Here is a 26,457-nt window from a genome sequence, read left to right as displayed (position 1 = left end):
CACCCTGAGCCCACGAACCATTAAAGACACAAATTGTGTTTTCGAACAAATTCGCACTCTATAAGGACATAACAAAAAGTGCTATTAAAGTGAGGAAACAAACTCTTAAACAACACAGCTGGGGTGATTGCAGACGAACAGCGAGCATTGGAAAATTCATTACAAACTTTATCGGTAAAGGTCCAATTCTGAATAAACCAGCAAGGAATAACTGTACTACTCCAGGAGAGTGATATCACTGCAGAGAAATCACAGGTTTGCATATTTTAGGCAGCTCGAAAGGTGACACTGCATATTTATCAGCCCTCCTTCAAAAACGTGAGAGGACTTTATGTGCTATCAATGCTATTAAAATCCATGGCAAAAGCATAATTGTGAAATACCACTTAATGCATGACTACAAAAGCTGTTAGGTGTATTTGTGGAAACCTCAGTTTACATCAAACTACAAGAAAAGTGTTTGGCGACCAACATGGCTCTGTTCCAACACCTAGTGAGCTGCCTCACTGTCTACTGCCTACATAGGCAGCTGCTAGCGAAACTGAACCTCATAAAGGAAAGATTGAGAATGAGCAACTTCGGCAGCAACTCTTTACAAACCATGTGCCATCGCACAAAATAACATTCTTCATGTTAAGTTCACAATTGATGTCAATGGAGATGGCATGTTGTTAAGCCAACAGTGTGATGCTCTAAAAAACATTTAAAAAAAAACCCTGCTATTTTATTTTTGAGTTAATTACTTTGTACTTTTCAGTATTAAATTAACTGTTTGTGGATGTAATGTAAACATTCAATTGAGCAAAAACATGGTATTTTAGACAAGGATGCAAGCCAATTTAAAAAGATGAATTTAAATTTAATTTTAAATTTAGGTGCCAAATGGTGCAGAATTGCGATTTGAATGTATGAAAGAATAATTAATTAATTTTAATTAATAAATTCAAATTAATTTATGTAATTTTTAACTAAAAGAGACAGACAGACAGACAGACAGACGGATAGATAGATAGATAGATAGATAGATAGATAGATAGATAGATAGATAGATAGATAGATAGATAGATAGATAGATAGATAGATAGATAGATAGATAGATAGATAGATAGATAGATAGATAGATAGAGATAGATAGATAGATAGATAGATAGATAGATAGATAGATAGATAGATAGATAGAGATAGATAGATAGATAGATAGATAGATAGATAGATAGATAGATAGATAGATCTGTCTAACTGTCTCTAAACGATAGAACAAGCAACAAAATGAAAGATAGACAGTCAAACAGACAGACAGGCAGGCAGATACAGTAGATAAACATTGATAGAATGATAGAAGAGAATTGTAAAATAAATTATAGATTGAACAACAGAATGATGGATGGACGGACGGACACACAGACAGACAGATAGATCTGGACAATTCTGGGTAAACTAACAATCACAATTTTTTGTTTCAAATAGAGATCAGTATTCTTAACCTTTCTGCATTACTTAATGAATCAGTGTTTTGAACGAATCGCTTGAATGAACGATTCAATGACAAATATATTTTTAACAGTCACTTATCATCACCTATTGGTGTAACATGTAACCGAAACAATCTTTATTTAAAGCATCAAGTTACTTTCAAAAGGTGACTTATTCTATTTTGATCGCTACCATAGACATCAGTGTTTATATCTGAACTATAAACTTTTATCCCAGTACTTCTGTGATAATCTGAATGTTTGTAACACAGAAATAATGATACTGTGTGGTTAAAAAGACTGTTTATGAAGTGATTTCATACATGACAACTGCTCTCTCTGGATCAGCAGCAGCGCCAACACAGATCTGAATGTTTGCTGTGATCGTACTTCAAAGGCTTATTAATAGATGGACTGATCTACAATTTTTCACAACCTTGATCTTAGATGGCTGCATGCATTTCAGAACAGCCTTTGCATCAGGACCACGTCTATGATGCCATAAAATACTGCCTACACAGGCAGCTCACTAGCTGTAGGAACAGAGCAAATGTGTTTTTGAAGTGTTGATTTAGGAACTTACAGTTTGCTTGTTCTCAGCATTGGAGCATCTGATGTTGGAGTCGATCCGACGGCGCACTGCCCTCCAGACAGTCTGCAACACAAGAAAAACCTTCTGAGTACAGATACATCTAATTAGTCTGCTCACTAACAGCTAACCTGAGATCATTACTCCAATGACATTACAAAGCAACTTGTAAAATGTCCAGAAATGTTGATTTGGGTTTAAGCGGCACTTCATGGTTTTTAGAATGGGGATCTTTTTATTGACGCTGCTTGATACCAGTGGGCCTGCTGACCCCACAATTTGAAAAGTAATTTGATATTGCGTGGGAAGGTATATGTATGTGTGTGCCCTGCTGTTCTGGCTTAAGAGTGTATATGTGTGTGCGTGAGCTAGGGTAGGTGGGCAAACAAAGATAAAGACAGGGGCGGGAATGGCAGGAATGGCGGCCAGCCCCCAACACTTCAGTCTGTCAGTATAAGTTTGTGTGAAACCTTTCCTGGGTTTTTTCCAAACTACAAAGAAAACATTTTAAGGTTCTGTAATCCTTCCCGTAGCCTCTCAAAGCCCCAGAGTCCTCCACACACAGCCATACAGTCCGCAGCCCACCTCCTTCTCCCCCCCCCATGAGACCTGATCTGCCTTCCTGTTGACGTCAAAGTGAATTAGAGCAAGGAGAGCGCAGCGGCTCCCCCCGGGGGGCCGGAGGGCTAATCATGCTGTTCCTCACTGGCCTCAGAGGAAGCATTAGCGTTCCTGTTACAGCAGACCACCACATCTACAGCACAGGGCCCCTTCACAAACAACCAGGACACCAAACACCAACAGCTTATTTACAGAAATAAACACTCATACACAGTACAGTACCCTCCAAACCAGAAGAGCAGAAGATTTGTGGGTTTGCCCTTCCCACCCCTCATTCAAACACCCAGAGAAAGTTGAAGTTTAGGGTAAACCACCATCTTCTAACATACAGAGCACCTCTGTGAAATACCTAATCCCAGCCTCCCTCCGCCGCCACGCCGACCTCCTGCACTCCCTCCAGCCGCTCTGAATAATGATTCCACATATAGCGAAGAAGACAGTTGAGGAGACTTTACACTCAGACTGTGTGACTGACCTGATTCCTACTGAGATGAATGTGGCTGGGCTACTCTTTAAAATGTGATTCAGTGTTTTTAGTATTATTTATACACTATTTTAGTATTCATTAACATTGTGAATTACTTTTATTTTTATATTTTCAGCTTTCATTTTAATTTGACTATTTTAGTTAGTATTAGTATTTTTTTAGCTAAAAAGTATTAGTAATGTTTATGTGCGTTTGCCATTTGTGTTTACTTTTATATTTCTATAGACTAATTTGGAGCAGACATCAAAGTTACGTAACTTGCAGCTGCGTGTGCATAGTAGTGGCAAATAAAATAGAGGTAACGGGGAGGAAAATGGGCAAATACCATCTTTGAAGATTCCCTTTGAAGCTAAACGCAGACGTTTATGTTGCAAATCACTGACTGAACTGATGAAACCTGCAATTATTAGTCTACTATTAAAGCATGAATTTGATGTAAACAGTAAGTCTACATAATATTAACATATGCAGTTCATAGGGTACATACATACATACATAGCAGTTACAGCATGAAATAATATTTAAACCTATAAACATTTTACATAGATAACTTTTAAACATGGCTTATAACATTTTTGTTTCACAGTTCTGACTTTTTTCTTGCATTTGTGTGCTTACATCTCCCAGTTCGGACTTTATAACTTACAATTGTGAGTTTATATCACAATTGTGAGTTTATATCACAATTCTGAGGGGGAAAAAGTCAGAAATGCTGGATATAAACTCGCATTTGACCCTTTGCCGGGAGTTTGATTTAGCCTACTGGCGATCTAACCAATCATAATGCCGAATCCGCCATTTTGTCTGACAAAGCAGTCAGAGGAGTTAGTAGATTAATGTCAGTGGACTTGAACTTGAAAAATGGTGTCTACTAACGTCTTTCATTCATGTTTATTTGATGCTATAAAAAAACTAGTGGGAAGAGATGATCGAGAGCCGCTTGAACTGAGGTGCTACAGCAATCTATCACAACACATTAAAGAGCCACAAAATGCTAATTCTTGTTTAAATTTGTTTAAAAATTACAAAATTTGAAATTTGAGACTTTGTTTCATATCAAAAGTAACTTGGTCTGTCTTGTCTGTCGACACCTTGTGAGAACTTTGTGTCCTGTGAGAACATAATGTGTGGCGTGAGAGCGGCATGGCTTGTCGGACGTAGCAACAGTAACTAAAGGGTCTTTGTGAACGGCCAGTTCTTAAGGAAAAAAAAAACAGAATAAATATATCTCACAATTCTGTTTTTCCTTCTAAGAATTGTAAGATATAAACTCGGATTTGGAAGAAAAAAAGTCAGAATTGTGAGATATAAACTCAAAATTAAAATTTTTTATTCTTTTATTCCATGGCTTCCATTGACTGCTACTGCATAACTGTCATTTTCTGCCACTAGGTAGGCTCCGCCTGCAAAAAAACATCATTTTTGTTTGCAAACACAAAATAGGTCTATAAATCTTTAAATCATTTTTATTTCAATTCAGTAATTTTAGTACTTCAACTTAAGGGCCATTCACACAAATGACAATAACAACACCTATAAAGTTTTAATAATCTAATTCTGAGAATAGAAAACAGCTAATAACAATACAAAGGATCAATATTATTGGAATCACTTGCAGAATGATTTTTTTTCCCAGCTGAAAAAACAAAACAGCCAATCAGAATCCATCCGACTTTAACAAGCTTGAGCATTTAAAGCGGTGAGTTTTCTTTGCAGTGTGATAGAAAAAAAGTTTCAGACGTTCATTTAAATTGAATTGTTTATCGCACCATTCGTCTTTGTGCGAACAGGCCTTTTTGGGCGTCTCTTAAAAAGCAAGAAAAGAATTTAAGATGAATATCAAAGCTAATAGATAGCTTTCTCCAGTTTTATAGCCCTTTTTTGGTCTTTTTGTCTGTAGAATCTTAACTGTCCAATAAAAATAAATCTGACAACGCAGTCATATTTCTGTTATTAGATCAACACATTGATCAACACTGTACACTATAAAAATGCTGGGTTAAAAATTACCCAAGTTGGGTTCAAAATGGACAAACCCAGCGACTGGGTTGTTTTAACCCAGCTTTAACCCAGTTTTTGTATTTCTTGCTTAAAATGAACCAAAAATATGTTTTTCTTATTAATAAGTTTAATAAATAATAATAATAATAATAATAAATAAAAAACTGCTTATTAATATATGATCACCTTTTGATTATTATTGTTGCCTCTAGTAATTATGTGTCTGATTTTAATTTCCAACCTATTTTGGGTTCATTTTAGGCCAGCCATATAGTCATTTTTAAACAATAGTTGGGTTAAATAAAACTGTCCAGCAGGTTGGGCAAACATTTAACCCAACTACTGGGTTAAAACAACCCAATTGCTGAGTTTGTCCATTTTGAACCCAACATGGGTTGTTTTTTTTAAACCCAGAGAGTATATATGATGATTCTGATTTTGATCCTAGAAACACAAGAAATTTTGACCCAAGAAATGCAAGGTGGTAATTACCCACAATGCCTTGCCAGTAACAGCCCCCCAGCTGTTCAAAGACTGCGAAAACAACATTTGCTGCCGGGCATTTAGAACTTCCTGTTACTATGACAACCACGGAACAATTCATATTCTGTGTGTCTCTCCTCTAATAAAGTGTGTAACATTAGGGCGTAATTGTATTTCTATGCAATATATGAAAACAGCCTTTTGCATTCAGGAATGCCTGATAGCAGTCGTCAAAAATGTCTGGAAGAATGGCAGACTCTTTGTCTGTATCGGAAGATTGTTTCAAGAGGTTTGGCTTCACAATATCACTAAACCTGGATCAAAAATGTAACCTTTAAATATAGCAAGCAAAACCAACCACAGTGCCAAAAACAGTGCAACTCGATAGGCATGCAATGCATATAAACTATCAATAGCTTTTAAAGGCATCATGGCGGAGGGTCTATGTCTTTAAGATCACTTATAGTAACTTATAGAAGTGTGGCAGGACCAAGGAGGTATGATGAGTGGAATGATAGCAGAATTCCTGGGAATTAGAAGGGATTTAGCGGACAATAGCAGGTATTCCCACTAGTGTAACTAGACCCTAGTTGGCGTCATGAGAGGCTTAAACTTCACATTAAACCAGTGTGCAGCTGACACAAAAGGCCGAACTAGACACAACAAGGGGAATACAGAGCAACACACAGACACATTAAGCTTATATATACACACTGAGAAGAAAATAAACGCACATGCTGCATGAAGCAAAAGTTTATTTTGTTACCATTCAGACTGACACAAATTCACAAAGCAATATTAGCGCTTAATGAAGTATACACTGTGCTCTCTGTGTCGAAACAACACTTTCCCACTCAGTACATAATACGTTTCTCTTGATCTGAATCTTGGAATATTTGCTGCAGTCTTCTCCACATTAGCCTGCTACGGAAATCCAAACAGGAAAAGAACTTATATGCTAAAAATATCTCTAGGCGTAGCAATGAGACAGGTAGATCAGGGCTCTTATCCGAAACAAATCCTTCTAAATCTTTTAAATGGCACACCACCTCACCATGAAATTTTGATTTTCCTCAGACTTTTGGAGAAGAGTTTATGGGAACTTTTAAATCTGTAATACCTCCACCCTTGAGTGGCAGAATCTGTAATGATGGCACATTATTATAAGCCCAGTTTGCATCGTAATGGTCATATTTTAATAAATAAATGTAAACAATTTTTATATAATTAGACAGATTTTTTTTACAAAGTACATGCACACTACTGTTCAATTTTTTTTTTTTAAAGAAGTCTCTTATGCTCAACAAGTCTGTATTTATTTGATCAAAAATACAGTAAAAACTTAATATTAGGAAATATTATTACAATTTTAAAATGTAATTGATTCCAGTGACATTAAAGCATCCTTACTCCAGTCTTCAGTGTCACATGATCCTTCAGAAATTATTCTAATATGCTGATTTGGTGCTCAAGTAATATTTCTTCTTATTATCACAGTTAAAAACTGTGCTGCTTAATATTTCGGGAATAGAAAAAAAAAAAAAAAAAACACTTTGCAGAATAAAAGTACTGTTTTCTTACTGACCCCCAAAACTTTGAACGTTAGTGTAAGTGGCATTTACCTGTGAAAACCCCGCCGCCGTGATGCTATGATGTTGTCAGTGGTTGCTAATGTGAGAGTTTTTTTAGACAGTTGCTATGCAGTTGCTAGATCATTGTGTTTCCTACAGTAGGGAGTGTTAGGTAGTCCAACTCAAAAAATTAAATTCTGTGTGACTCAAATCCCTCCTTCAAATGTAAGTCGATGAGATCTTATTCTACAGTTTTACCAAAAATATTGGAAAATATTTTACAGATGAACATCATTAGTACTAAAACTAACATGACAAAAGCTGATGGTCACCTTGCTGTGTGGAATATCCATCCCTGAGAGCTCATATGCTCTTTCGTTTCTCTCTGCTAACCGGAGCTCTCTGGCCCTTAGCCAAACTTCATCTCCCATCTGCCCAAACCCAGACACTCTCTGAGACCTGCAGCTCGCTCTGCTTCCTGTCCTGGGACTTCAGGAATGAGAGCTGGGACACGGGAAAGTCAGACACTGAGCTTTCATCAGATTCCCTGGCTTAAGATGGTTTTCGTAGTCTATCGTATACACACAAGATGAGACACACGTTCAGGCTCATGGAAACGCATATGTGCACTCCAAGGCCAGAAAGTCCAGTACACAAACTGCAGTGCTTAGCAAATACATTATAAATGTGCACTACTATTGCACAAATTTAACATGTGCATTTGCATTACTGTGATGGTAACAAACTTCAATAATCTGTCAATGCTATTATACCACATGTGTTAGTCCCTTTTAGGCAAGTAAGCTCACTCAGTAGCCATCTTGGTAACATCACCAGGCAGTTATTTTTATATGGGTAATAGGCATACAGTACTGCTCCTATATGGCTCATATATGATTAAAGGGATAGTTCAGAAATTCTGTCAATATTTACTTACCCTCACAAAGTCCTGTCTTCTGTTGAACGTAAAGGAATTTTGAAGAATGTGGGTAACCAAAAATTTGATGTTGACTTCATTGACTTCCATAGTATAAGAGAAAAAAATATTATGGAAGTCAATGGGGACCAGAAACTGTATTTTTACCCACATTCTTCAAAATATCTTCTTTTGTGTTCAGGTTTAGAACCACTTGAGGGTGAGTAAGTGATGACAGAATTTTAATTTTGGGGTGAACTATCCATTTAATAGGGAGAGTAAAATCTCCAAACCAGTGTTGTTATTGAATAAAATATAAAATAAATATTACCTAAAAACAGAAATTTTGAAAAGTTGCCTTAACCGATTCAAGCCGAAGTACTAAAATTGCAAACTGAAATAAAACTATAAATATTTACAAATTTTTACATTAAAATTTACTAAAAAAATGATCAAATAAAATAAAAAACTAAAAACATAAAATGGAAACAAAGTCAAAATGTTAATAAAAAAATAATAGCATATTTAATACTAAAATAACTGTTCCAACCCTGTTTGTTAAGATTCTTCCACTATCTATTTCAAATAAAATGTAATAAAATAAATCTTTACTCTTATATGTATATCTTACTAACATGCTCAGTAAAATTTTCTTCAAACTATTGGCATTAGTTGACCTAAAAAAGAGAAAACTGAGCATAGATGACAGTTTATGCTAATTCCAGCTACAGCGTCCCATGTGGCGACATTGAGAATGCAACGGATACTTTGTACATTATGTTCTGAAACATTTAAAGCGGAACTCAGTAAGATTTGTGAAACTCCCCCTACAGGTTCCTTCAGTGAATCACACTGTCGTAAATAGTCCAAAGCGCAGCTCTGGACTACGACTACGACGTTCACCAGCGCAGTAGTTTTGCAAATACAGTACAAGAAATCTCGATGGTGGTGGGTAATTTTCGAAATTGTCTTATAAAGTGAGGTCGCTATGTGTATATTGAATTACCATAAAGCATTTTGTCACTCTCGCGTGAACGTGAACATGAGGCAAGGTTGTGTCGGGTCGGTGCAGCTCAACTTACAAGTGCTGTTTTCTGGCGTAGACGTGCCAGAGGGGGTTGGTGCACGCCTCAAACACACCACTACAAGTCAATTAACCATTGTAAGGACTTAGAAAACTATTTATGAAGGTAAAAAAAAGTTACTTAGTTGTGCTTTAAGAAACAAAATCCTTTGACCACAAAGACAATGATATCCGTAGTAACCTTTTTTTTTTTTTTTTTAAACATAGTTTGGCTTGAGTATCTTTAATTTAGCTTTTACTTTAGACTAATGTATCATTTACCAGGTTTTCCACTCTGATAACATTGGCAGGTTTAGAAAGGACAGTGAGGAATTCCCCTACACTATATGTATTCACCATGACCTCTCACTCTGTTTTTCCACCCTCCTTTTCTAACGGAAAGGAAAAGGTTAACCCTTTCACTCTTGCTCGGGCCAGTTGTGTTGACTGCTAAAGTCAGCTGAGCTAAAAGGTGTGATGAGCTGTATTAAATGTCTATGGTGGTTTAAAAATACCTCTGGAGCGCATACGACCACCAGAACGGTGGTCCGCGACACGACTGAGATAAAAAAGGCAGGTGTATGCCATATTTTGCATTACTGCCACCTTCTGCACATTGCATCGTACTTCTGTTCCAAATCCGCCAAGGATGTATTAGCCACCTGGGTGCACGAGCCCGGCTTCTCTCCCTAACGGCGAGGGCATTTGTTGTCCTCGCTCTCCCCAAAAACTTGTGTCATCCTACCCCAGCTATGGCAGAGCGCCACATGCATGCATCTACATTTCCCCCACACTCTGGGGCAGCAGCTGTTTATGTTTCACTTTTAGCTCAGAGCTGTCATCAGTCCTTTCTGAAGGGCAACGTTATGAAGTTCTAACAGTGAGGGAGCACGAGATTGTTTTCCACGCAGTTGTGGTCGATAAATGGCTGATGCATCGCTGATCAGTCTCCTGGCTGTTATCACACCCAGTGTTTGCGGGCTCGCATTAATATCATCCCCCGTATGGCAAGTGATGATTTCTCCGAAGACCATCCGTTTCTAGAGTTTCACACAAAGCGGGACACAATTTCGTCTGCTATATTTATCTCCCTCTAAGTTTTCAATTGAACAGTCACCAGAAGTCTCACGGCTAGCAGCTGGAGAAAACTGAAGTACAGGCGTCAGTCCATAAGATCATCAACTAGTCAATTTAGTAAGGTCATCTACACAGTAGAGTTTACACTGCATCAGAGAATGCTGAATTTCAATGGGGAAGGTGCATTGCAAAGTCAGAGAGGAAAAACATTATGGCTTTAATATAATATAATATCATATTTTATTTGAATAAATTATATAAATGCGTCTACATTTACAATTATACACACACACACACTGCCTGGCAAAAAACAGTTGCTGTTTGGATTTAAATAGCAAATTCTTAATGGCACAGTATGTAGATTTTCGCCGCTAGAGGTCGCCTATTCAAAACAAAGGCGTAGCTTGATGACTCCGAGTTTGAGCGTGGAATCTTGGGAGATGTCGTCTTCAACCCCCATAGCCGGTGGAAAATATTTGGGATGGAACCCGAGCACAAATGATATTGATGGATGAGATTATTAACGTTACTCTAGTATGAAACAGAGCAGGGCCGAGTGTTGTGGGAGCTGAACGAGGCCACTGGAACAATTGCTAACAAGAGACAAGTATGACACATGCTTCGAGAGCAGCAGAATTTTATTATGCCACAGTCACCGCTTCCACTTCTTCAGGTCAAGCGTAACACAGCGCTGTTTTATCATATTAGATACATTTGAGTGTGTTGAAAATGATGTTCTAACGTTACTCTGAGCATTCGCAGAATATCATATTAATAAATGCTGGATGTCTTGTGCTAATAAATGCAATTAATTTTATGTAATTAAGCATATTGTATGATAGAGAAAATGCTGTACTAAAAAATTATTGTTACTAAAAATAAAGTTGCATCTGATTATGCTATGTTAGCTACTTGACAAAAAAAGTGTTTTTCTCTGAGGCATGGTAAAAGCATGGCACTCGTGGAAAATTATGAAAACTAGATTTAAACAATAAGACTAAATGTGTTGAACTATATAATAATTAGTTTTCTGTCTATAAATGCAACCAAACAGTTGTTCCCTTATCTAATAAAGCATGTTATATATTAAAGTGTCTTTGGTGTTTCCAGGGTTTCTACGAAATAAAAACCAGAAATCAAGGGTAAGGAGGGTATGACGTCACTGATAGGCGATGCACAGACAGTCAGACAAGTCCATGTCCTTGTTAAAAATTGCTTATTTCTCTGGATTTAAACATTCTTGGAAACATTTGGGATAATGTAAGTACACAAGTCAACAAAATATATAACATTGTTCTAGTGGTTTTTGGATATTTTAATCCAAAAATCCTACATTTTGTGCCTTTAAGAGTCAATGATTGGATCATTATTAGACTTTACAGAGTGCTTGACTCTTGCAAGATCTTGACCAAAAATTTATGTATACCTCCTGATGGAAATAAATGTTGCGATGTTATTTACATCAAGAGGTACATACATTTTTGGTCAAGATCTTGTATTGACAATGCAAGAGGTGAGCACTCTGTAAAGTCTCAATCCAGCACAACCCAAAAACTTTCAATGAATTTAAGGTCTGGACTTAGAGGTGCCAATTTATGTGTGAAAATGATTCTTCATGCTTCCTTCCAACCATTCTTTCACAATTTGAGCCTGATGAATCTTGATATTGTCATCCTGGAATATGACCATAATGTGTCTTCCTATGGTTGTTTAAGAAATGAAAAGCTACACATTCCATCTGTTAGGTTTAAAAGAACTGTTGCCAAACATATAACATGCTAGAAACATTACAATCACCGCAATAATGATCCAGTCATAGATTCTTAAGCATTTGCCTATTTTTGGCCAGTCAGTGCATATGTGTGTGCGTACATATACACATATATATATATATATATATATGCACTTACTGATGAGGCTGTTGGCGTACATTAGACCAGAACTGTTAGGAAACACTGCAGCAATGTGCTAATTTATTGTGAAGTAACTTCTTTGGGAATAAAAGATTGTTTAATGTTCTGAGATATGTCCAAACACTAGAGCAAGAACGCACTCAATCTGCAACCTTTTATATGTTTACACTCCACTTGAAAGGAAACAACTTTATATCTTATGGGGCCCCTAAAAACAAACCAGAGTGAGAGGGAGTGGAATGCGGTTCAACGTGGTTGGAACATCCATTAGAAAGCCAAAAATATGTTGTTGAGGCCTTTTGTTGGCGATTGCAACCACCTCTTAAATCCGAAATGACATGAGGTTTACCCAAAACTGTCGGCACATACTGTACGAATGCAATAAAGCAGCTGGTGTGTGCAAGCGTGTGTGTGAAATCTCTCATGTGCTCGAGGAAGGCAAAGCACCCCGCAGCCTAAAATCATGCTGCTTATACTGATGTATCAAATATAACCCACCAGCAGCGCTAAACAGAGCTCTAAGGAATTTAGATATAATGATGAACGCTTGCACTGTTGGACTGATAAAAACATGTACATATATAAATAGATAATTAATAGACGAATTAGCAACTTTTTCAACACTAAATTGCAAAGTGATTGTAGAAATCACTTTTAACTTACTAGAATGAATTATTTAGGGATATTACAACACTTTACAAGACAATTTGAACTGATACTGCAACCAGTATGATACAATAGCACTAAGATCCTCACTTGAGAAAAGTATGTTTTTATAAAGGACTCCTGTATTAATTTTCTCATAAAGCTATTGAGCTACAAAATTAATACAGAAATGAATCTTCATTGTGATCAGAGTATAGTCACTGTGATCCTGCTTTCCACATACTCCCAAATCCATTCCCCCTCACTTATGGAAAACAATTTATTGCAGTTTGTCTGCATTCTGGATTTTCCTAATAGCCTTCGAAGAGGAAGAGGGGCCTAGAATTATGGGGCCTTTTACCAAAAATAGACAAAGTGATGAAATTATTAGTTTTTCAGTAGCTGTTCTAAGTTTTGTGAAATAATTGTATTGCTTTGAATAAAACTGAAAATAAGTCTTTTGTATATATATATATATATATATATATATATATATATATATATATATATATATATATATATATATATATATATATATATATATATATATATATATATATATATATATATATATATATATATATATATATATATACATTTTTCAAGCAGAGAAACTTCTGCAAGCTGTAAATCAAACATTATGGCTAAAGCCACTGGGAAGTTAGGTGCTTTATGACGTCCCAGAGGCTGCTCTGTCCAAATGCATTTTATTAGAAAAAAAAAAAAAAAAAAAACACACAAAGAAACCCTGGCTCATAACGGTATTTGCAAAGCAACAGGCCAATAAAACAAGTTGAGATACACCAGTTCGCAAATAAAACGCAGATCCATTTATCTGGATTGATATGCATTTCTAATCTTTTTAAAACGAGTGAATTAGCCACCATAAGGCAAGCCATTCAAATGAATTAATAAAGGGAAAAATAACTCAGTCCTTGCTGTTAAGTGATTCTGTCATGTACTGACGCCATTACAGGCATTTTGCACACATACAGCTACCGATCAATGCCTTTCAATGGCTCTGAGCTTGAAAGAGGATGATGGAAACGTGGGGGGTTCTGTTCGAAACACAACAAAAGATGCACAAATAGATCAGCGGGAGAGGAAGCTCCGATATAGCCCAGTGTCAAAGGTCCAAATGAAATCAGGTGGTTGGAATCAATGGTGGTCTGTGTTTGAATGCTCTAGAGGACAGAGCAGGAAGTGTGAATGGGAGAAAAACATGCCTTTATGAATGATGTCATTGAAACGGGACGAAGCGAGATGGCACTTTCGGAGAAGATGGCTTTTACAGTAATAGATGAGCGTTCAATGCACTATTTCAGCTCTAATAAAAACGCCGCACTCCAAAAGACAGGAGAGTGAAATGCACACAATGCACCGCTGGAGAACATCTATCTCTCTCCAGTCACGCCAAATGACACCAACATTTGAAATGTGTAAAACATGTGAGAACTACAATTCACATGCTCACTCTAATAGAGGAAATATTAAACATCATTCTCTCTCAACCTTATAGTCAAGCACTCTCCTGCCTCTAGCACATTATTTTAATTTGACTAGTTATTATACTCATGCATATATTTATATATTTAGAGGGGGAAAATGTATGAATTGGTCTTGGCTAGGGTTTTTTCCCTACTTTGATCTCAAAAAGAATTCAAATAAAATATCTTCAACCTTCAATCTGTTCTGAGAAACTACTCAGAAATATAATAAATTCAGAATTTGGTAGAAGTGTTTGTATTTCCCTCAGTGACGCCGAGTTCATTTATTTGGATTATCAGCATTCCACTAGAGATAAGAACAAAGGCACTCAGAGGTTTACAGTCTTGTTCAAGGTTTTTAAATTCAGAATTAATAATAAGCTGCTGCTAATTTGACTCTGCTTTTGATCCTGGTGAAGTAATTATTTCTGTTCTTATGAACAACTTTGGCTGTCATTTGCATGAGATAATACTTTATTATTATCATTAGAAAATTAATAAAATATATAATAATAATAATAACCAGGGCAAAGGTCACTGAGTTGTTACCAGGGCATTGGTATGCAGTTGCTAGGGTGTTGCTAGGTAATTGCTCACTGGTCAAATTCAAAAGATCCCACCCCCAAATCACAATATGAGATTCTGATTTCTAGAAATGGTTTGGGTCCCTCCTCCAATGTAAGTCTATGGTATCACTGATATACTACTGTAGTTTTTGTTAATATTTTGCATAAAAATTTTTATGTTGTTTTCATTTTAATTTTTAAAGTTATAGTAATTTGTTACGTTTTGATATTTTTATTACTTTTTTATGTTTATGGGTCAGTGACATGACATGCATATTTTTGTGTCCAAGTGCATTATTTCCTTTTAAAATAATAATTTGAATTAATTTTTCCTTTTAAAATAATAATTTGAATTCATTTTTAGTACATTTAAATAATAAATATTATTTTGTTTTGTTATCTTAAACCCCCACAATATCATGTGGTGCAACTGTCCGAACAAATAAACAGACTGTATATAAAATGGTGTTTTAATAATAAAAATATAAAAACTAAAGACTATGTCATCATTTTAGGTTTAAAACCTTTCATATAAACAAATGTTATAAATATCAGTAATCTTAAAGATGTTGAGATTATTGAAAAACTTTTTTTTTTTCAATTCTCTTTTATTATGAATTGACAAGGTAATAACAGTTAACAGATAATGCATCATCCGGAGGACCCCAGCTGATCCTTGTGGCAGAGTGAAAATGTTTGTAGATCTCTCTGCTAATTTCAAGTATAGGTAGGTGGGTATACTTTCCATGTCAGGTGGTACAACTACAGTATATACATACAAATATTTGGTTGCCGCCTGACAAAAAGTGAATTTAAACACTTTGAAATTTTATTTGACAACTGAAACTTGTTTAAACATTGTTCATGACTCAAAAATATGCATTACATCAGTTTTGAAAATATTTAAAAACACTTTTTTTGAAGGTTCTTTTGTCAATAACCCTTATATTTTACACTCTAAAAATTAATTCAGGGGACCTGTTACAACAAATTAAATAATGAATTGCAAGTAAAAAAAAAAAATCTAATTTATTATTTTAATTAAACGTTTTAAGTTGGAAACATTATTTTGTAGAGTTCTGTTGACATAATAATGTTGATCATTACATCAACTTAATATCGTCTGTAATTTAAACTTAAATTTTAATTGGCTTTTTTAATAAATTAGGTTGTAGTAACTTAATTAAATTGTCTTGATAACTTCGGAAATTAGGTGGATTTCTAGTTCCCGTATGCTTTGCATAGGACTAGATAAGGAGAACAAATGTTGAAATTAATTTAATTGTTTTTAGTGAAGGGAAAGTTAGTGTTTAATGCTGTTATGTTTGACATTTAAACGAGTTTCTGTAATGAAGTTTTTGTGGTTAACATTGTGCTGATAAGTATACATGCATGAAGGTAAACACCACATTTACTCAATAAGCAGTGACTACACTAATGTCAGTGACAAGTAATATCTTACTTGTTCATTAAATATACATGCTAAATAAGTTACATTTAGCATGTGCTATGATGGCTGTTGATCTGAATTTAAATAGATAAGATTAATTGATTCCAAGGCTACAAATCTGGCAGTTGGAGGGACTTAATTTTGAGTAATCAACTCAAAAATTTGTGTTTATGCTAAAAATTAAGTTCCTCTAACTCAATGTAGCTTGTTGGTTGAATGTAAATTCACTCAAAGTTGTCATAACTCAAAAAACTTGATGCAAACTGTGTCTTAATTTTTATTTTTTATTTTTTTTTGAGCCAACACGTTACGTTGTCTCAGTTTAGTTATGTTAAAACTTCAACTTAAAGGAGAAAATGAGATGTTACTCTGGCAACTATAGCTAAAATAAAATATTATATGTGTGTGTGTCTTTCAGTTGTTGTTTTTTTGTTCAAGTAATGATTTTTTTAAATATTTATTTAACAATAATAACCCTGTTATTAGACCAGACTTTTTATTATCAATTTTTATTTATCATTTTGTTCAAGATGTTTTAAATGTTACAGATATATAGACACAAGTAAGGATAGTCAAGGACAGATTTTCATCAAGTCATTTGTCATCCGGCTACATCTATTAAAGTGCATGACAAGTGCTGACATGCACAGCAAAGGACGACTTCATCACATTTGTTAACATGAGATCATCACTTCTTTTTGGAGACTGTCGATTTCAAGCCTGTGTTTTCTCATAAATCAAATCAACGTCAGCTCCAACATATCATGCCACGTCTCTCTAAGGCCAGGGTGACATTAAAACAGCAAGGCCTGTGATGGGAGTGCTATACTACGAGTGACTGTTAAGTGCCTGCGCACGTGTAAATCAAGTAAATCTTCCTCTACCTCCAGGTCCCTGGAGAGGAGTTTGACCGCCGTGCCTAGCAGTATAGGAGAGCAGCATAGCGAGGTCGTTTGGACACACAGCCGTCCAACGCAATAACAGGCCCGCGCTCCTCAGAGAGCCATCAGGATCAGCAAAGGCTTAGCGGTGGAAGCCTGTAACAACAGAGCTCTGTCTCTGTGCATCTAAGAGGAGCAGAGAACAATGTAGCCTCATATTGCTTCACCTTGAACACACAAGACCCCAGCAGACTACAGGCTGATGAATAATTCTCATTTGAGGCTGCTTTTTTTATTTTGCATAAAATGGTATCTCATTAACTGTCAACAAAAACAACATGTGTAAGATCTGAAAATCCAAATGAGTCCTGTAGAAAAATATGCGTTTCAATTATTGTTAGAAAGGAAGACAATTTTCTAAACAGCTTTATGGAAGTCTAGAAAAATCACAATTGGTTTACAATCTTCTTTTTGCTCAGTTTACTTCCTTCATTTAGGGTGACTGAGTCATTTTATTAGCGATTAGACCAAAAGAGCTCCGGGTCCTGCAGTATTGAACCTTAGATTGTAATTTGCTCATAATGTGGAGAAGGGAAATATGCAAATAAAGTCTTGAGTATTTTGTGTTTGCAGTTTTGCCCGTGGGCAGCTTGTCCCGCGACACAAATCATCAATTAAGATCCCAGCAGGGATCTCGGCATTTAAATTAGCCCCATCCAACAACTTTTATCTTCCAGACAAAACATTACAGCCTCATGATCGCCTGCACCGCAGAAATAAAACAGCTGATTAAATGAGATTCAACTTTGGGTGGAAAATGGACATGCAATGTCACTCTTATGTTGTCTTATGTATAAGTAGATGACACATGTGTATGATATTTCCTCTTGGCTAAAATAATTGTATATTTGAGACTAAAGAAATTCAAACCTACAACTCCGTGAGAACTTTGTTGAGGCCTGTACTGGAAAGACTAAACTGATCACATCTCAATATTTGTAAAGAGAAAAAGTGTTATTTACTTAAATACATTTAGAATGTAGCTTTTTTTTTAAAATAGTATTTTGGCATATTGTGAAAGGTGTTATGTATGTGTATACTTTAGCTAAATATTAAATTAAGAGGATTTGAGATTTTTGCACCACATTTCTGCAGGTTGTAACTGATCTAATTGTAGTTATTCTGATATAAACCTAGCATGAAGAACTAAATTAGCATTTTAGATTTCCAGAAAGAGTATTAAAAATGACTAGCTTGTACAAATTTGCTTCATAAGCTTGCAAACAGTTTAAAACAACCCTTAAATATCCACATTTCCTGTCAACTGCCATTGAGTCCTTTATTATTTAACCTGACAACTTAAAATTTTAGAAAAAAGGCTGTTTTGTCACATGTTTCTTACTTTACCTTTAAGACGTTCACCGCTTTTAAAATGTCTGCTTGCTAGTTTAGGTAAAGAATCCACATTTGCAGAAAAATGCACAGCCCTATAAGTTAGGTGCAATGAAGGATGTTCAAGTCAGTAAACTTTTACAAAGGAACAAGTCTATATCTGATGAGGAACTTAATTATTAACAGTACAATGTAATGTTGTCTCTCTGCAAGTCAGAACGGAACAACCAGCTTCATGTTTTACAAATCAGAGGACAAGTCTAAGTATACACAAGAGAATAATACTGTACCACATGTATGTAAACAGTATGCATGGAGCCAACAGAAAAGAGTCATTAAATTGACGGCTTAAAAATATAACCATACTTGATAACAGTACTAATAATCGCAATGAGCATGTTTCCAATATAGTATTTCTAATATTTCTTTAGACGTGTTTACTGTAATCCGCCATTTACCTAAAACCAGTCAGGTGGCGAATTATGGAAGGTTTGGGGGAGTCTGTTCACAAATAAGCACCACCCCAAGTAGCCAAAGTACAAACAAGACGTGGGACCTTAGCAAACACTTTCTAAAAACCATATATGGGCTTTTTTAAGCAACATTTTGGCACCCATAAAAGTTGGATTACCAATTTACTCAAGAGTGCATATTTTCAATCGACGCTAGTCGCTAGCGAACAGACTTCGCGTTAGTCAAAGGTGGTAACCATAACAACAGTATGCTGCTCGAGCACTTGTAGTTATTTGTCAGTATCGTACGAATCATAAACAAAACGAAAAAACATGTCAGTACTAAAATCTTTATTACAGATTCGCATACCACAAAAACGTTTGTGTTTTGATTTTAAAAAAATATATACAATATTGTCATCGGAGACAAAAAAAAAAAAAGTATTCGCGAAGTTGACTCCGCGGTTGACTTTGTGTTTTTATTTTCCTAAACTCTTCCTTGATAATGTGCGATAATCTCATGTCAAACTGGAAAAAGTTATAAATTCCAGATAAACATTTACTGCGCAGTTTCAAAATTGACTAGTTATAAAGTAAAATACAAATATTACCTTGTAGTACGTTACTCATTAAAAGCCATAAGATTTATATGTAATACTCATTAAAAGACATAAGCTTTGCTCAACAAAACATTAGCGATAACAAAATATATCCCGATTAAAATTCTAAACATGAATTTACATGCGTAGCCTATATGTTGCGCGTTATGAATATGAAGAATTTAGTCATGTATCGCTACAAAACGCCTTTTAAAACCCAACAAAAATGTCGACACAAAAATTACCACCACATTTCACAAGTCCAAACGCATCATCCACCATAAATTCATCCACAAAGAAGCGCTCCCCAAACTGCACGGCATCTTCTACCGTCTTTCCTCTCTTCCTCCCTCCTTCTATCGCACTCGTTCTCTTCCTCCTCCTCCCTCCCGCTCACTCACGCGCTCTCTCTCTTTCCCCTCACTTTCTCTCTCCCTCTCTCTCTCTGTCTATCATTCTCTCCCCTCAGCCCTCGGCCAGTCTGTATGAATAATGTCCTGCCTTTTGTAATGAGAGCGAGAGGGAAAAAAACAGGCTGAAGTGTTCGCCCGCTCCGCGCTCTGACATTGAAAATGAATGACAGCTTACCTGAATGCCAATCTTCATCAGACTGACACCAGGCTGACAACACAGCCTATACTCCCCTACACAAGCCGTGACGTCTGCCATATCAGACCCCTCCCACCATCTCCCCCTCCTCTCTCCCTCTCTCTCCCCGTACCCCTCTCTCTGCCGAGTGTACACCTCCGCGGTTCCTCTTCCACTGGCATTAGTCCATGCTGTACCGAACACCCCGGGCCCTGCACGCGCATCTCCGGTTCATTAACGGTGGAGCCCGCTGGCCCCCTATCGGCATCAAATGAGACCTACATTCGGCTGCAGCTCGCCTTGGCTGTTAGCCTAGTTGGAAAGCAGAGGAAAACTATTTATTTGAGCCACAAAAAAAAAACAAAAAACAAAAAGGCACTTGGTCAAATCTCAAATGTATATTTAGGTATTCTTCTAGAAATTTAACCCATAGGCTACGAGTAAAGTTTAGGCAAAAAAGCCTAATCTGGATATAAATCCCTATAAAGGGAGCTAGGCTATATATAATTGCCTGTATAGAGACTGACAGTGTGATAGCCTAATGCTAAAATAACGCGTCATTAACATTAAATAATTGTCTTTTAAATTGTCACTGTACTGTAGCCAAAGCACATCATCAATAGCCTATATGAAAAATATATTCAAAATAAAATATAAAGAGTCTATAAAAACGGCGAAAATACAAACCAACATATATTAAGCACACACACTATCAGTGAGCTTGCAGGGCAAAGAAAGTGTTTATACTGTACGTACTACATATACCCAGTATTCACAAAAACTACAACTCCCAGCATTCAGATCGCCAGATACTACAACCTGATTGGTCTATTTGCGACACAGGAAGTGTGGAGATAAACAGAAGCGACTGGGTTTCCATGGAAATATTTTATACTTTCTGCAGCTTGCATCTAGGCGTAAATCAGTATTATTGTTCAGAATTTCGTAGCTGGTTTCATCATTTGGTTATTTTATAAGGTAAGCAAACGGCTTAGCCGTAAAAGGCTTACAAGGGATAGTTTGCTAGTTTAAGCACGTAATTTTGATGAACTGCATGCTTGTGGGACTGAATAAAAAAAAAGCTTGACTGTAAATTTCTAGTAATAGCAGTTTGAAGACGATGGACGCGCCACGTGGTTTGCTTTCATAACATCGGATTTAGCGCGCGCGTCCAATCTTAACACGCTGTCTAAACACAAGAGATACTTCTCTATTTCAGGTACACGCAGCGTGAGAGGTGAGGATGGCCGACGTGGTTTTGGGCGTTGGGACAGGTGTGTTTATCATTGCTTTAATCTGGATAGTGACTCTCGTGCTCGCCATCGTTCTGTCGCGCGCAACCGGCCCAACAAAGTAAGAGCATACGTTTACGTTTTCGACACAGAATTTGCATCTCCAGTGCTCTGTAGTGTTGTATCATGAATAATATCGATGTTATTGCCTCACCAGGTTAGGGATCATCCCTGTATTCCTTCTGGCGCTTACCATCACACTGGTTTTAGTCTTTTTCCCTCGCGCACCTGAAGTTCCTTCCCCTGAGAGAGCAGTTCAGGTGAGTGCATTGTCACACTCTCTCACACACACACACTGACCGGCCACTTTATTGAGTACACCTGGCTTGTAACGGGTTGGACCCCCATTTGCCTTCAGAATTGCCATAACTCTTTGTGGCATAGATTTAATAAGGTTCTGGATACATTCCTCTGAGATTTTGGTTCATAGACATGATAGCATCATGCAGTTGGTTCAGGTTTGTCAGCTGCACATTCAAGATGCGAATATCCCCTTCCACCACATCCCAAATGTGCTCTATTGGATTGAGATCTGGTGACTGTGGAGGCCATTTGAGTATTGAACTCATTGTCATTTTTGAGATGATCTGTAACAATACTCAGATAAGCTGTGGTGTTTAAACAATGCTTAATTTGTACTAAGGGGGCTCAGAGTATGCCAAGAAAATATTCCCCACACCATTACACCACCAGCAGCAGCCTGAACTGTTGATACAAGGCAGGATGGATCCATGCTTTCAAGTTGTTTGTGCCAAATTCAGCCCCCTACCATCTGAATGTCACAGCAGAAGACTTGTCAGACCAGGCAATGTTTTTCCAATATTCTATTTTCCATTTTGGTAAGCCCATGCAAATTGTAGGCTTAGTTTCCTGTTCTTTGCTGACAGGAGTGGCACCCGTTGTGGTCTTTTGCTGCTGTAGCCCATCTGCTTCGACGTGTTGTGCATTCAGAGATGCTCTTCTGCAGACCTCGGCTGTAACGAGTGGTTATTTGAGTTACTTTCTATCAGCTTGAACCAGTCTGGCCATTCTCCTGTGACCTCAGCCATCGACAAGGCATTTTCGCTCATAGAACTGCTGCTCACTGGATATTTTCTCTTTTTCAGACCATTCTCTGTAAACCCTAGTGATGGTTGTGCGTGAAAATCCCAGTAGATCAGCAGCAGTTTCTGAAATATTCAGACCAGCCCGTCTAGCACCAAAAAAAAAAAATCACCTTTCTTCCCCATTCTGACACAGTTATGAACTTAAGTAGATCATCTTGACCATGTCTACATGCCTAAATGCAGCAAGTTGCTGCTATGTGATTGGCTGATTAGATGTTTGCGTTAACAAGCAGTTTAACAGGTGTACCTAATAAAGTGGCCGTGTATTATGGTGCGTAACGCCACCACAATGTTGTAAATACGAATGGGGAGCTCAGGACTTTCTTTAAGCCCCGATCTGTACGAGTTGGGGGCGTGTCAATGAGAAACATGGCGAAATACCACAATACTTATAGGTATTTAGCAGTGACATTGTCAGGCTTTTCTATTTACAACGAAGTAAGCTAATTCCTAGCAAAAAATACGATAGCATCATAATATAACAATATAATATGTAACAATAAAGTTTACAATGGCTTCATAAATTAATTAAAAACATAAAAAAGCAACATACAACCAATGCACATTCTTTGCTCTACATTTTCTAGCAGTAGAATTTTTTTGTGTGTGTAATTAATTTAGAGAAGGCACACCGCCATCTTACTCCGACGAAAGTGAGTTGAACGCACACGACTTCCCACTTCGTAAGTACGAACTTCCCAGGAGGACTTGAACGCACCAATATTTCCTGAATTCAAGTTCAATTTATAATGAAAGGTTAATGTATAAGTGATTTGATAATTGTTTTATAAGCTTATTGAATTCTGATCTTCATGCTTGAATAGTGTTAGGTGCACTGTACAGCTCTGTGTGTGAGTTATATTTGACAAAGACATGTGCTAGTTTATCTCTCCTCAACAGCAGACAAGCACAAACACAACAGCTTTTTCCCAAAGTCTGTCTTTGCCAAAACCAGCGCTCTGAGCTGCCAAGTCACCCTCTTGTCTGCACAAACAAAAACCGAACCATTTACCTTTTCAGTCTTCAATAGCAAAACAGAAACATGTTGACTGAATCAAACATTCTCTTGTCTTCAACCTAAAATTAATATATTACCCCTGCTCTCAGCTTGAAAAAGATTACATTTGTTTTGATACATAGACTTGCGATATCACACGTTACATAGTGTAGTTCATTCCTGTAATATCTTGCAAAAGATGTTCTCAGAATGATTTTCTGATGTCAACAAGCACTTTTTTTGGAATTTTAGAAACCATGTATGTTTGTGCAGGTACGCTAGTGTTTAATAATGAATATATGGTCTGATAGTTGCCTAAATTGAAAAACAATCTCCATCATTTTTCCACAGTGGCTTTCTGTTGTAACCAAGTCTCTCATTACTATAAGCATGCATGTAGCACCATTCGTTGTGCTAGTCTCTGATTTGTGCATAACGCCAAATCCATGTTACACCCATTGCTGATTTGCTTGCAGCGCGTATGACCAGATAACAGTTTTTTTCTTGATAGGTGACAGTGTGTTGTATGAGAAATGGGTAACCCCTCACTGTTGTACAAAGGAATAATATCACAGTGCCAATTAGGCCGGCCCCAAACAGGAGCTCACTGCCGCACATTCGATGCCACATTAATAAAACATGGCCTCTGCTCTGTGCTTCGCTAGCCAGCTAATTGGCAAATTAGAAAGTGAGATGCGTTAAACGAGAGAACACTGCATTCGCTGGAGACAGATCCCCCTCCCACATACACATGCATAGACACACACAAAGACATCTCTCTGTCTGTAGTTTAATGTAGGTTGTGGCCTCTCCCATGATTTAGGCCTCATACTCTAGTTCAGGTCCGTAGGGACGTAGACTGTTATTAGTATTCAATGCTATCACCCTGTTCAGCTTTAATTCTAACTTGGAAGAAAAACAGACAGCAGAGTAAGAAATAATGGCAAGAAAGAAGTTATAGTTTTCGAAGAGAATGCTTGAATAAGGGTAAATCCTGCTACATGAATATTAAACAAAAAAAAAATTAAATTAAGGATACTGATTTATATCTATGTAACATTTTATGTCTATTAACATACACTCTAAAAAATGCTGGGTTAAAAACAACCCAAGTTGGACAAAAATGGGTCGTTTTAACCCAGCGGTTGGGTCAAATGTTTGCCCAACGTGCTGGGCAGTTTATATAACCCATCTGTTTAAAAATTACTCTATGGCTGGCTTAAAATAAATAATAAATGCTTACTGTTTCATTCATTAAACGTTTTAATAAATGTTCATTTATTAAAAATATTGATTAATGTTAATTTCCAACATACTTTGGGTTCATTTTTAGCAAGCAATACAGTAATTTTAAACAATAGTTGAGTTAAATAAAACTACCCAGCATGTTGGGCAAACATTTAACCCAACCGCTGGGTTAAAACAACCCAATTGCTGGGTTTGTCCATTTTCAACCCAACTTGGGTTGTTTTTAACCCAACATTTTTTTGTATCTAGTTTATATGTATTAAATGTTTTATATTTCCAGTTTATATTATATAATTGTTTTCTATTTTAATATATTTTAAAATGTAATTTATGCTTGTGATGACAAAGCTGAATTTTCAGCAGCCAATATTTCAGTTTTCAGTCACATGATCCTTCAGAAATCCTTCTAATATTTCTTATAATCAATGTTTAAAACAGTTGCATTTTTAGTTTCACACTTTTCTCAAGATCATTTAGGTTAAAATACTGTCTGTATGGCGCTTTAATAGTGTCTTGTGCTGTGTTAAATGTTTTAGTGAGGTGCCTCTGGTTGCAGTCAGAATTTCTTAAAAGAACCCTGCTGACCTCTAGTGGAGAAAAGCAGGACATACTAAATGTATTTCATGTTAATTAAAAATATTAATGGAAACATCAAAGTCCTCATGGCTTTAATTACTTTCCAGTAACTGTATAATATGTTAAATAATTCACGCCGTAAGCCTGTGATGTTTTTCAGATAGTGGATATGTTCTTCATCGGCCGGTACGTGCTCCTGTCCTTGGTGAGCGTGGTGTTCTTGGCAGCCCTGTTCATGTTGCTGCCCTTACATTTCCTGGAGCCCGTGTATGCCAAGCCCCTGAGAACACACTAGACTGCAAGGCTTCATGTGCCAAACTCCTACAGATATCCCAAAGCAGGGCAGCCAACCTGGCAGCGCAGTCATTCAACGAGCCCCGTTTGAGATGAGGACAGCAGAAGGTTCCAGGGCTTTTGTCTTCCTGTCCAAATCAGAGACGTCCACATCTCTCTGAGAGCACAACATAGAGCGGCCTGCATGCAGCATGTGCATTGCAAACAATTTCGGATGTGGTTGGGTCAACTTTTTCATGTACAGATTCAAAGTTAGATGTGTAATTGAATTGTTTTCTTCCTGTTACAATTTCATAATTTTATGTATTTTTACTGTTAAAAAGAATACAATTTTATTTTTATGTCAAACTTCCAGTTTGTTCATTTCTTCAATTAGAGGTGTTTGCTATGGAAGCATCACTATTATTATTGCTCATAGTCAGGATTAAGGTTTTCGAAAAACTCATAACTGAGTATGAAACTGAGTATTAAACTGTGATTGGATCGTTGAGTCAATGGGTAGCAAATAAGAACCAGATCAGTCAAATTAATGAATGACTCCTTCAGACTGTTTTGTGAACTGAAACGGATCATTAAATGGTTAGTTCACCCAAAAATTGCTCCAAATGTAAGACCTTCGTTCATCTTCAGAACACAAATTAAGATATTTTTGATGAAATATAAGGGTTTTTTTATCCCCCGTAGAAAGCAA

At 36.7% G+C, this 26,457-nt stretch overlaps 2 protein-coding genes across 3 annotated transcripts in view; one reads left to right on the top strand and one right to left on the bottom strand.

The window, feature by feature from the left end:
- pknox2 (pbx/knotted 1 homeobox 2) overlaps window positions 1-2,251 on the bottom strand; it is a 68,437-nt gene extending 66,186 nt beyond the window's left edge. For both annotated transcript variants that reach the window (XR_010896189.1, XM_067397806.1), the window contains exon 1: window positions 2,056-2,251. The gene's annotated coding sequence lies outside the window, so the exon portion shown is untranslated. The remainder of the gene's footprint in view (window positions 1-2,055) is intronic.
- An 18,851-nt stretch (window positions 2,252-21,102) lies between these two features.
- On the top strand, window positions 21,103-25,980 carry tmem218 (transmembrane protein 218). The gene is made up of 4 exons (XM_067399261.1): window positions 21,103-21,231; window positions 21,473-21,606; window positions 21,703-21,805; window positions 25,633-25,980. The coding sequence occupies exons 2-4, from the start codon at window positions 21,497-21,499 to the stop codon at window positions 25,765-25,767; spliced, it is 348 nt and encodes a 115-aa protein (XP_067255362.1). The 5' UTR covers window positions 21,103-21,231; window positions 21,473-21,496; the 3' UTR covers window positions 25,768-25,980.
- The last annotated feature ends 477 nt before the right edge of the window (window positions 25,981-26,457 follow it).

The sequence above is a fragment of the Chanodichthys erythropterus genome, chromosome 10, assembly GCF_024489055.1.
Source record: "Chanodichthys erythropterus isolate Z2021 chromosome 10, ASM2448905v1, whole genome shotgun sequence".
NCBI lineage: Eukaryota > Metazoa > Chordata > Actinopteri > Cypriniformes > Xenocyprididae > Chanodichthys > Chanodichthys erythropterus.
Note: the sequence above shows the minus strand (reverse complement) of the source record. Positions and strands in the feature narration are given on the sequence as shown.

Coding starts and splice junctions, on each gene's coding strand:
- tmem218 (XM_067399261.1), top strand. CDS start 21,497: ATGGCCGACGTGGTTTTGGGCGTTGGGACAGGTGTGTTTATCATTGCT. Junction 21,607..21,702: donor CGCGCAACCGGCCCAACAAA/GTAAGAGCATAC, acceptor TTGCCTCACCAG/GTTAGGGATCATCCCTGTAT. Junction 21,806..25,632: donor CCCCTGAGAGAGCAGTTCAG/GTGAGTGCATTG, acceptor GATGTTTTTCAG/ATAGTGGATATGTTCTTCAT.